Source organism: Pogona vitticeps, chromosome 2, assembly GCF_051106095.1.
Source record: "Pogona vitticeps strain Pit_001003342236 chromosome 2, PviZW2.1, whole genome shotgun sequence".
In the NCBI taxonomy this organism is placed as follows: domain Eukaryota; kingdom Metazoa; phylum Chordata; class Lepidosauria; order Squamata; family Agamidae; genus Pogona; species Pogona vitticeps.
The window spans coordinates 181,555,753-181,568,017 of record NC_135784.1 but is presented as its reverse complement, the minus strand read 5'-3'; the positions used below and the strand labels follow the sequence as shown (position 1 = coordinate 181,568,017).

General features: G+C 44.4%; 1 protein-coding gene across 3 annotated transcripts in view; it reads left to right on the top strand.

Moving 5' to 3' along the window:
- The first annotated feature begins 1,571 nt into the window (after positions 1–1,571).
- Positions 1,572–12,265, top strand: part of CC2D1A (coiled-coil and C2 domain containing 1A) — a 57,451-nt gene continuing 46,757 nt past the window's right edge. For 2 of the 3 annotated variants that reach the window (XR_013542310.1, XM_072991522.2), the window contains exons 1-8: positions 1,572–1,706; positions 2,677–2,804; positions 5,865–5,997; positions 7,076–7,185; positions 7,823–7,891; positions 9,151–9,288; positions 10,604–10,970; positions 11,997–12,121. Coding sequence is in view for 2 of the 3 variants with exons in the window: in XM_072991522.2 (XP_072847623.2) it covers positions 2,730–2,804; positions 5,865–5,997; positions 7,076–7,185; positions 7,823–7,891; positions 9,151–9,288; positions 10,604–10,970; positions 11,997–12,121 (1,017 nt within the window). In the remaining variant the exon portion in view is untranslated. Of the gene's footprint in view, positions 1,853–2,676; positions 2,805–5,864; positions 5,998–7,075; positions 7,186–7,822; positions 7,892–9,150; positions 9,289–10,603; positions 10,971–11,996; positions 12,122–12,265 lie in introns of all 3 variants that reach the window. The other variant, XM_072991521.2, reaches the window with a different exon arrangement.

Here is a 12,265-nt window from a genome sequence, read left to right as displayed (position 1 = left end):
GGTAGTAACTTCCTTTAGTGATAGCAGTATGTGGAAAGACGGGATCAGAATTGGACTACTGCACTGGAGAAGTCCTGCTCCATTTTCATACCTAAAATCTAATCCTGTAACCATCCCAGATTATTTACATATTATAGGCGAAATACTAGGTATCCCTTTTTTGCTTTTAGAGGATTGTCAAGGGAAAGAGGCATCTCCCATCCTCACATACAAGAGCGGCTGTGTTTTTTAAAGAAAGCGTTTCCCATTTAGTTTTTATAACCGGACAGATTTGTTTGCTTAAGCGGGACACGTAAATAAAGCGGTCAACATATTTAAAATAAATTAGTGTAATGGTCTTTAACGTGCGGTTTGGCTTTACACCTATGGAGTAAAAGGAATAAACGGACCCTCGTAATTTCCCCCCCTCCTTACTGCTTGGTCTACTACACAGAAATAAGTTTTGAAAGAGGTAGCCGTGTTAGTCTATGCAAGTATATCTGACCAGACGGACATGTTCAGGAAAGCTTACATTAAAACATAATGGTTAATCTTTAAGGCGCCACATGTTTTTGACTTTTTAAAAAATTGTTTTGTTTCTTTGGGTTTCGCTTGAGAGAATTAAATGTTTTGTTGTGTAAAGGGGAGAGAGAGCAAACGGTCAGCTGTGTTAATACCTTCCGCTAAGGTGAAACAAATTGCAAGTTCCGCCACCTCGCTCTCTGCAAGTGGCTCGAAAAAGCTTAAATTAGTATATGTTAAAAGAGGAAATTACAACAGCGTCGCGCCCCCCCCTCAACGGCTTTTCCCGCCAATTTTAACCCAGCCCCTGTCACTCCGCCTCCTCCCACCCCCCGCTCTTAGACCGGCTCGAGCTGAGTCGCATCGACCCAGCAACCCGCCTCTGCCCCCTTCGGATTCATTTAGCTCCACCCACTCGGCACACATACAGGCCCCGCCCATCTCTAAACGTAGCTCCACCCACTCGGCCTTCTAAGGGTTCTTTCCCTTTCTCGGAGAACGTTCCCCCGCCCCTCCCAACCTAGATCGAGATATATAGAACTAGAAACTGTGATAGAGATGTCGCACAACCCCTGACTTCCGGTGATATTTTGAATAACTGAAGAACTGTGGGCTAATTTAGTAAAACTTAGAGTAAATCAAACTTTTTTTTGTTATGTGCGGTCAATTCGGAATCGACCGATACTATCCCTAATAGGGCTTTATGAGTTCCACACACCCCGGGAGCTTCCATGGCGGAGTGGGAATTCAAACCCTGCCCTCCTGAACCCCAATCCCTCTATCCACTACACCCCATTGGATAGCAGCATTATCGACCCTCGATTTCACCGAGATGGGCAGTTTCAACGTTCTTGTCACGAGAGTTTACAATGTAGGGACAGTTGTTGTTGTTTTAGTCGTTTAGTCGTGTCCGACTCTTCGTGACCCCATGGACCAGAGCACACGCCAGGCCCTCCTGTCTTCCACTGCCTCCCGGAGTTGGGTCAAGTTCATGTTGGTCGCTTCGATGACACTGTACTGTTCAAGCATCTCGCCCTCTGTCGTCATGTAGGGACAGACCTCTTTGCTCTCTCTATAGAAAGCTGAAGCAACAGATCGCCGTAAAGCGAGGTCGACGGGAACGCGGTGGCGACTCGCTTTCTCGCGCGCGACGGAGCCGTAAAGCAAGGCAGCGTTGTTTACGGCGGCCAAAGGAGAAGAAGGAAGTGAGTGTCTATAATTGGAGAGAAAGGGGGTGATGATGGAGGGGCATCTGTTTGTGTGGGGCGGTGGGATGAGAAGGTGGCTAGAGAAGTGCTTGGACGACAGAGGGAAGGGACTGGCGGGCTATGGAGGATGCGAGACCGAAAACGTGGGTCTTCGAAGTCAAGGGCGCCCTGAGGGGTCTTACAACCTGTACAGCAAACCTTGTGAAGTCGTTGGCAAGATTAGCCTCGTGTTACGGAGGGGGGGGGGAGGGGAGAGAATCAGGTGGGGATTGAGGTTCGCGCGGGAAAGCTTTGAACCAGGGGGCGTCATCCCTAGTCCAGGCATGGAGTCCTGTGTAGGAATAGGACCCACAGGAGATAATGGAAAGCTCACGGCGAGACCCAGGGGGGTCTTTCCTGATGGACGTGTTGTTGCCTGGGCTACTCGCGAGGTCGTCTAATGAGAAGCCTCAGTTTCTCATCTGTAATAGGAATATAATGATGCTGACCTCGTTTGCACACTTTTTGTTATGGACTGTGGTTAAGGATAACACCGGAAGTGGTTGGAGACTCAAAACACTGTGTACTGCAATTCCCAATACTGTTTTTAAGATTATAATTGGGAGTGGAGTTACAAGGGATTTTTTTTTTTTTTTTTGGCGGCGGTAAGAGAAGGTTAGTATTATAGGCCTTTCTTTGGAAGATTGGACTGCAATCTGGGAGCATTGATCACTGTCCTTTTTAGCTTAGATCTAAGCCTGAGAGCCAACCCCTTGAGCATGGTGGAAAAGAAGTGGGGTGGATTTGGATTTGGTAACATGTCTTTATTTTGTATGTGTATGAACTCATAAACTGCCTCCTGGCCTGTGGAGCTGCTTTGGAGAAGAAGTGGGGGCTGGGTAGTAGACAGCAGGAAAGGGAGATAATGCGGATAACTGAAATGAGAGAGACAGAGACAAAGTCTGATTTATCCCATTGAAATCCTCAGCTCCATCTGGACTGATGCTATTTTGCACTGACTGAGAATAGACTAAAAAAGAAATGAATAGGAACAAAAAGCTGCCACCGCCACCTCCTCGGGGAGGCAAAGGCAATGTGAATGGCACACCTAGACAGGTGAGTTCTGATACACCTTTTCTACTTTTTCCTCATGTGACATTCTCTCTTATCAGTGACTTCGGTCAAGAACCTGTAGGCCTCTGAAGGTTGCTGTCCCGATTGCTGTAAAGTAATGCTGACTGTGTGCAGGAAACAGATATCTTCCATCCGGGCTTACAGCTATAGGTTAAAATGTCTGCTGTAGGAAGCCCTGTAGGAAGATTGAAGAAGAGTGACAGAATTTTAAATCCTGTGGGTAAATTTCTCATCCTAGTTAATTATTGCAGCTCTTGGAACTGTAGTCTTAAAATCATATGTTGTACTGTAACATGTAAAAACTCTGCTTGTTAAAATTTACTTTGAAATAAAATTTTGAAAAGCAATAGTCTATGTTGTTCATGGAAAATTAACATCTCAAGCTCTAGGGAGGGAGAGTTGGTGCATCTAGATGAACTCGATGAAGGAAATCTTTCTCAAATCTTACTCAGTTCTTCTCTAGATTCTTACTCTACACATATATACTGTATTGTGATTCTGTTTCTCTTTTAGAATTTGGAATTTTAGGACTATGACAGAATTCTCCATGATGGGTCAGAATTTCTAGAAGTCATTCATGTTCTTTCGATAGCAACTCTGTAGCTGTTCTCAGTAGATTAAAGCAGTGGTTCTTAACCTTTGTTACTCGGATGTTTTTGAACTGCAACTCCCAGAAACCCCAGTCAGGACAGCTGGTGGTGAAGGCTTCTGGGAGTTGCAGTCCAAAACTCCTGAGTAACCCAAGATTAAGAACCAGTGGATTAAAGCAGTAAAGAATGTCATGCTCAAGGTTGAAAAATGAGACAGTGTGACTCTAGAGTACTTACATGTACATGTGGTTTGTATGCATTGTGTCTGCAGAATTCAGAGGCAGGTAGCAATAGAGTGTTGAAGATGAGAAACAAGCATAGATCTGACCACATGCTATGGCCAGCAGAGGCCATCCTAGTTACATCTAGGAAGAATGCTTCCTCCTGCTATTGTGAACTTTGTGGCATGTGTTCTACAGTTTAGCCATATGTAATCTGACACAATACTTTAAGATGTTAATAAAACAGCTTTTGCAACATCTAGCAAAGTTCCATAGACTACTGTAAGCCAATAGCAGTATATCCTTTTATATTCCAGTGTGTGAAACTAGTGAAACCATCATGCACATAATGATGGGTGGTAGTTGTTAGCTATGGGTGTGGTACAGAACTTTCTTCATGTGTGTAGTGTTGCATGAGATTCCCTGGGGACATTTCTGAAGGCTGTTTTCTGGTGAATTATCTGGGGCTCAGAGCTTAGAAATATGACATTTTTGGAGCACAACTCGCAGAATTCATCAGCCATCCTGGCCATTTGGGGAGTTGTTCAGAGCAGTAGTGTTTCTAAGCTCTGAGGGTGAGCAAACAAGCCCTGCTGGAAGAGAACAAGCCTAAGGTATTGCGTTCCTGGCTAGCAGAATTAAAATGTTATTGGGCTTGGTTCACAAAATTTGGATATCAGCTTGCCCTTGTTGAATGTAAGTATCAGTTACAAAAAAGGGAAGTTGTACCCAGTGTTCTGTAAACATGACATTCTGTACTTCTCAGATAGTTTTGGAGTGTAAATAATGAACAAGGAGATTTTGCCTGTGTGAGGAGGAAAAGACCTTAAGATTACATACCCACACCTTTCTTCTGTGTTGCATCTGCAATTTTTATCTTGGTTTGCCAGTCTGTTTTTCAGCACAATATAGTCACTTGTTTCTTCCTCAGCTGCCCCTTTACATCTTTATACCTACTCCTGAGAAGAGTCCTGAAGGACTCAACCTCACCGTGTTTGTAGTTTTCTTGCTTCAGTAAACTACATGGGAGTAGATCTTGTCTATCGCTGCTCCCTGACTCTGGAACTCCCTCCCACAAGAGTCCAGGCTGGCCCCATCTTTGCTGTCTTTCCACAAGCAGGCAAAGAACTTCCTTTTCAGGCAAGCTTTCCCTCAGCACTGCCTGCCTGAAGTGGGGTTCTTAAATGGATGGTTGTGCCTTGCTGCTTTGAATATGTTTTTGGTATTGCTTTTGTTTATCGTGTTTTAGTGTGGTATTTATTTGACCCTTTTAAGTATTTATATAGCTACTCTTTTTAGGTTTAAATACTGTCTTTTGAATTGATGTAAGCCACCTTGCATTCTTAAAAGTGTTCTCCCCAACTGTCTTCTTTGAAAGCTGTGACTATCGGTTGGGCATCCCATAGCTTAGAACAGTTACATTTTTTGGACTGTGACTCTGAATATTCCTCAAGTTTGCCACATTGGTTGGGAAATTCTGGGAGCTGTAATCCAAGAAAGCGATGATTTAAAGTTTTGGAAATCAGGGTCACAAGGGCTTGTTTGGGTGAATCCTGTTGTGGGAAACTTCGGTGCTTCAAATGAAGTGGATAAAAATGAAATGAAATCTTGATAACATCATGGATTTTTAAAAGTGGTTTCCGGTAAACAGACTCCGAAACAATAAAACATTCAGTGAAGTACATCAGTGGCAAAGCAGCAAATGAAATAGTAACACCTCCCAAAAGGAATAGTACAGAATGCAAGTGAATCAGCAGCACAGTTGATCTTTTTTTCTAATGAGGTAAATCAGCTGAGTCTCAAGCCCTTGTTTAGGAAAGAAGTTTGGGGTTAGTGCATGAAAGTATCTAGAAGTGGTGCCCGGAGTTCTTCTTAGGCATTTCAGATAATCAGCATCACCACCAATTGGACATCTATCAACCCTTCTTTGCTTTGTTGAAGACATGGAATCAAGGATGTGAGATGTTGAACAGACTATGGAAAGAACCACATATGGGAGAAGCCCCTCCTGAAGCTTCAGGATCACATTTGCATCTGTAATTACAAGTTCTAAATCTGGGCGGTGATTTCTGATTGACAGTTTGCTTCCCAATAGGCAATACATTTCCTAAGAACACACATGGTACATTAAGTTTGGCATCACAATAGCATGTATAAAACAAGAGCTAAAAATGTTCATGAAGAAATCAGTAGCAGTTTTTGATAAATGAGTTTTATCTTGTTCCCTCTAGATTGGCTTGTTGGTGGATTTGTCTCCTGATGGTATGATGGTCAATGATGGGGAAGATGATCATGAATTAGAGGCTGAGCTCCTGGCCCTTGTTGGAGGCCAACCAGACATGAGAAAAAAACCAAATGGAAAAAGTAAGTAGCTTCTAGGCTTTTGTGTGGCTGGTTATTGCTTAGGAAAATGATTTAAAAGACTTGTGGAATGAAATGGGGATGGACTTCTACTGGCCCAAAGATCTTTGTAGCTGTCTCGCCCAGTCACTTGCTTCATTTTCCAAACAAGTAAAGAAGATTGGCTGTTAATTTTAGTTATCAAAGGTAATTGGAACAGATTTGTGTTAAGGCAGTGGAAGGTGAATAATCCCCAGTTCTGAAAGTGTGCACTTTCAAAGACCAGTAAGGGTTTCACTTTATCCACAAAAAGTTCCGAAGGAATAGTTATTAGGATTGGTGCTCTAAAAGGGTGACCGTCATGTAGAGAAGTACTTGCAAGGAATCTTGGATATTTTAATAGGTGTTCTAAAAAACATGCAATGTTATATTACGCTGGGGTTAAAAAAAGTTCCAAGTTTGAAGTAACTTCAGTCAGAGTTAGAAAACAGGGCTTTTGTTAACAAATATACGTCTTTGGAGACACAAACCCATTCAAAGAACTGTTCTTGGTCCCATGTAATTTTTATGATTCAGATATTCCTTTTTTTTGCCAAGTGTGATCATATGTTGCCATATCTTGACCCTATATCTTGGGGTCCCATTAGAGCAGGGATCCCCAACCCCCGGTCCGTGGCCTTGACCAGACCGGGCCGTGGAGACAGATCTTCCGGGGGGCCCACATGCTCTCCCACCGCACGCCCACCTGCACAGCCCCTTTGTGCATGCACATGAGTGAGCGCGTGCCCCCCGCAAGCATCCTTAGCACATGCTGTGCAAGTGTGTGCGTATGCTGTGCGAGCACCTTTGCACCTGTGCGCGAGTGCTTGCACGTCTGCGTGAGCGAGCGCAGCCCCTTCACGCATGCATGTGAGTGCCCACACATCTGCACGAGTGAGTGTAGTCCCTATGCATGTGAGGGTGCCCCTTCCCCTGCGCACAGACCCCGTTCCTCCCCAACTGGTCCACAGTATCAAAATAGTTGGGTACCACTGCTTTAGAGTGATCTGGAGCTGTTTTTGTGAGACCTGACAATACCCTCTGGATTGCCTCTTCTCTCCAGCTCCTTTGCCAATGGAAGCTATTGAGAGAATGGCTGCTTTCTGCATGAAGGATTCTGATGAAGAGGATGGGGAGGAAGAAGATGATTTGGAAGATGATGATGAACTGCTGGTAAAAAAAACCCAACAACCCTTACACACCTCTGGTAGCATTCATGACCGTATTCTCCTCCAATGAAATTTATTTAGCAGCCACAATGTGCTTCGGTGCTGTATGGAGCACAAGATGTGATGCAGTCTTTGCCCCAAAGGCTTATACTTGGTATGAGACTGGGGCGTGAGATAGAAGTTTGGAGACTGATGATGGTGCAGAGGGGTAAAGAAGGGATGGATCAGTGGCAGTGGTGGGACTGTTGGAAATACTAAGTTTTTAAATGATAGCTCCCAGATTCCCCCAGCCACAGTATGGCCACTAATTTTTCCAAGCCCTGATCTGGGAAAGGCATTTTCCAAAGGAAGAAAGTTTTCTAGCAGAAGAGAATGCAGTAACAAGAGAGCAGGAAGCTTCTCGATGCTGATGGAGGGGATTGGTAGAAATCCTCTATATATGAGTAAGAGGAAAAGGCACTTCCCTTGTAGAAGTGTACGAGCTGTTTTGGTTTGGATTGGGATTATAAGTGCAGGAGAGGCCAGTCCAGTATAGGAGAGAAGCTTGAAATGGACAGAGAATAGAAAATAACCATGCTCTGTGGCATAGATTTAAAGCATGAACATTAAAATATGTATATACATTGTTTCTGCCTGCATAGGCTGAACTTCACGAAGTACTTGAGGAGGATGTGGAGGTGAAAGATGTCCCGGTACTTGATGCTGCAAAGGTACAGCATGGCTTCCTTGCCCTTGACTTCTTGGTGACCACTCTCTCTCTCTCACACACACACACCGGTTGCAGTGGATCTTAGTGTTGGGTGGGAAGGAGTTTTCTTTATCATCCCCATGACCTATACCTATGTGATCCCTTGCATCTTGCAAATGTGTCACTAGCCCTAAGTCGCAATGCCGGAGAGCAGAAGGTAGTTAATATTAAAAAGCTTTTCTTGTTTGAGCGCTGTCGGTACATAACATAGAAACTGAAAGCGATCTGTTGGCTAAGAGTGGAAACTGTGACTTGAGAAGGCAGCAGTTCAAGTTTTGCCTTGGTCATGAACTCATCCTTGATGAGGGATGTGCAACCTATGGCTTGTTCGATGCACTTTAATACTTAATTTCCACCAAGCTCAGCCGTCATGGCCAGCGATCAAAGATAGCATGAGCTGTTGCTTGAAAATATCTGGGATGGAGAACCTCAGCTCTTGGGGCTGAATCATCCGGTCTCAGTCCTAAGACTCCCTAGATGGCCAACCATCTGCCCCATTTAGCCATTATTTGGTGGGTTCCCAGCCATTGTATGCTTCTTTTGCATCTGAAAGGTTTAAAAGCTTATCTCAAGGCTTAAGTACCAGCTGTAAAATCTTTTAAGTAAAAATATTCTGTTAATATTGGTCACCTCTCTTGCTCTTGAGCCCTTGCTATTGACTCCTTCTCATGTAGGCTCCAGGAGTTTTTCTGAAATTGATCTCGGCTGCAAGAGGTGTCCCACTTTTGATGTAAACGTGAATGATTAACATTTATAATTGGTTAGCATTTATACAGTAATTGAGAGAGTCCCAAGTATGTCATTCCTGCCCATGCAGTAATGTGCATAGTGCCCAGGTAAAGGAGGTTCATAATTAGTATGATAGTGATAGCAGAAAAGCAGAGCTTTCGTTGTGGTTTCTGGTTTTGTTTGTGAATATGATTCCTTTTACTTTTCTGAAACAGTCCCAACTCCAACCAATCACTTTATTGGCTAGTCCTACTCAGAAACAGCTGCAGGAACATAGATAGTTGGAGTTAACCTTTTCAGCTGTTTCATGTCTGTATGTGTGTGTACTCTATCCATCGATCAGAGGAAAGTAGGCAGTTTCCTGTTCTGCATCTTGAACTGTTGGGCCAGGGCTCAGATATGCATTTTAGCCAAGACAATCCTCTGCAGAGCAGAAGCTGGGGCAGTCTTTTATATTTTCACCAAAGAGGAGCCTGTTCTGTGCTTCCCCAGACAAAGGATGGCTCAGCTGGTTCCAGCGCGATGGAATCCCTCTTGGAAGAACGACTGGCCATGTACAAAACCGCCGTGGCTAACGCAAAGCAAGCTGGGGAAAGCTCCAAAGTGCGCCGCTATGAAAGGGGCCTCAAGGTAAGCTGTGACATCGGCACTGGGGCATCATTTTCTAAGGAGGTGGCCATCAGATGCATTATTAAATATGATTAGAAACCTGCTTTACAGATCAATGGGAATGGGCTTTCTGAAGCCTTCCTTTTGAGAAGCACTGGGATGCCCTGATTGCAGGAGCAGGCCTTTGAGATCCTCCGTTCAGCACCTTAATCACTGTTTCCCCCTTCAGAGCACAGTGGGCCTCGTGTGTACCTGGCCCCGCAGATAGTACTGGCTTGGTGGTGGGGTCGCAGGGGATCCGAATGTCCTGGTCAAGATTTTAAAATGTAGACTAGCCTTGCATGGCCTGGCTAAATTTCTATTTCATGTGCATTTATCTTCAATTGTGATATGTAAGAGCTCCTACAATGTGGCAGATAGGCTCCTAGGAAGCTTGTGAGTGTTGCAGGGAGGTCACCCTCCTCTGAAATATTGGCTTACGAGCCACTCCTAGTTAAACAGTTGGAGGATGACCGGACACGTGCAGGTTTAGTTCTTCATTCAGTTATCAAGCTCATTGAATAAGCTTGGGCCAGTCATCCTCATGCTCTCTGGCCTACCTTACAGGGTTATTATGTGGATACAGTGGAGGAGAGGGGGATCCTGTACACTGGGGGGTTAACCTTTAGTTCACAGGCTTAGTCTTGCCTGCACAGGCTCTGGGGAAGCTTCACCTCTGAAATGGAAAAATTCATCCATGTACTGCTTACTTTTCCTGTTCAGAAGAAAACCGCTAGCAGCCTGCTGGAGAACTGTGATATAATGTCTGTTCCCTCGTGGGAGATAACAGTGGGATTCTCCCTCACATGTATTGTTCTTACTTCTAATTGGAGACGTGCTCAGCATGTGGCAGAGGGCTGGGCGCTCTTTCTAGCTGGCTGCACACTATGTCATCCCAGTAATATCTCTGAGGGAAACAGAACACCTGCAGGGTAGAGTGATCAGCATCTTTCACTGGGACTTGGGAGGCTTGAGGTCGAAGTCGTCACTGAGCCATGAACTCCCTGGGTGACTGTGGGTCAGTTATTCTCCCTCAGCTTGACCTACCTCACAGGATTGTTGTGATGACTCAGCAAGGAGAAGAGTCATGTACAAACACCTTCAGCTTCTCATAGGAAAGGGGTAATATTGATGCATCTAATAAAAAATGAGGAGAAACTTCTCTGTATAGTTGAAGGATGTGAATCCCACAAATCTCACTGCAGGTTTACTTTAGAGGCATATACCATAGATCAGCTTGTGTTAAGGTTTTGAAATGTGCTTTTACCATATAAAGCTTCTTCTCCCTGTTTTCCAGACTCTGGAAAATTTGTTGACTTCTGTAAAGAAGGGCAAAAAGATTGATGACGGTGACATTCCACCACCGGTAGCAACCGGGAAGAGCAGGCCTTCCCAGCAGGCCTCTCCTTTGGAGGCTGCCTCTCCGTCAGAGGCCTCCACACCTGAAGAAAATGCCCCTCTGTTCAACCACCTTCCCCCAGAGTCACCTTCTGAAGCTCCTGAGCAACCACCTTCTAAATCACCACCTGTCTCCGATCTGCCCCCCAAACAACCACCGCCAGTACTTCCGAAGCCAAAGACTTCTCCAGCCCCTCCTGTTCCCGTTGCGTCCCCAGAGGCACCGCCAGACGAATCACCTCCTTCACCGTCTTCTTCTCCTTTGGGTGAGTACTGAACTCAAAAGGACAGCTCCAAAAGATCTAAAGAAGTGGGTTGGTTGAGAATTGGGAATGTGACTTGCTCGGCCGTCAAAGTTAAATCTGCGGCTCCCCAGATGCTGTTGGACTGCAGCTCTCACCAGTCGTAGGCACCATAGTCACTGATGGGGGATGATGGGCTGAAAACATCCGGAAGGCTAAGGTTGCCTATATCCGCTGAGACAGACAGTGTACTGAATAGAGCAGCCTTCCCTAAGAATATGCCTACTGGACTAAAACTGCCACCATCCCTTGGTATTAATGATGCTGGCTAGAGTTGAGGAGAACTGTAATTCAAAACACCACACACTTGAGCTAAAAAGAATATTCAAAACTCAAAGTGCCTGAGTTATTTGTAACGCCTAGCATTTTTGGAAAAAGTTCCTTCTTAATGAGCTATGTGAAAAAAATCTGTTAACAAAGCATTTCAGAGTACATGAATAATTGCAACAAACCATGCTATTGTTATACGATCAATTACAGACATATCTTTGGGTTTAATGATTATATGGTATTATTGTGCCTATTCCAGTTTAGACTGTGAATATGCATTATTATTGTGCCTGGCGACTTCTTAGCAGAGTAGACTCTGTAAAGAAGTCAACTCTGTTGAACAACGACACATTTTCAAACCCTCTTACATTTCTCATTTAAATATAAGTTAAATAAATAAATAGATTGAAAACCAACCAAAATCCATCCTATCAGGCTTGGTTTTATCTTGAATCCTCTGCTTGAGAAATCAGCATCTCAGACCTAAGGGCAGAGATCCAAAGAACATTTGAACTTTATGGTTCACTGTGTTCCTCCAACCACATCTCCTTATGGCAAATTGTTTTTGAAATGGAAGGAGGCATTCAGAAACAGTTTGTGATATACTATGATGGCCTTCTATTTACATGGGAGGGAAAGGATTTCGAACATCTCCTGGGATCCCAGATCTCTTTGATGGGGAGGTGCAAAATCGTGATTGTCTTCTCTGCTTCTCTTCAGCTCCCCGAATCTCCAATACTGAGGCAGTTCTGCAAGCGAGACAGCGGGCATACAAGCTGGCGGCCCTGCGTGCTAAGCAAGAAGGCAACATTGAAATGGCGACTAAATATTACCGTGTAGCCAAGGTAGGTGTGGTCCTGCAGCAAGAGAAAAAAGGACCACAAACTTGAGGTGTCAGCTTAAGGTGTGGTAGTCTCGGGTTTTACCTCAAGGAATGTCGGATTAATTTATTTATTTAACTTATATTTAAGACATAAGACATAAGAAAT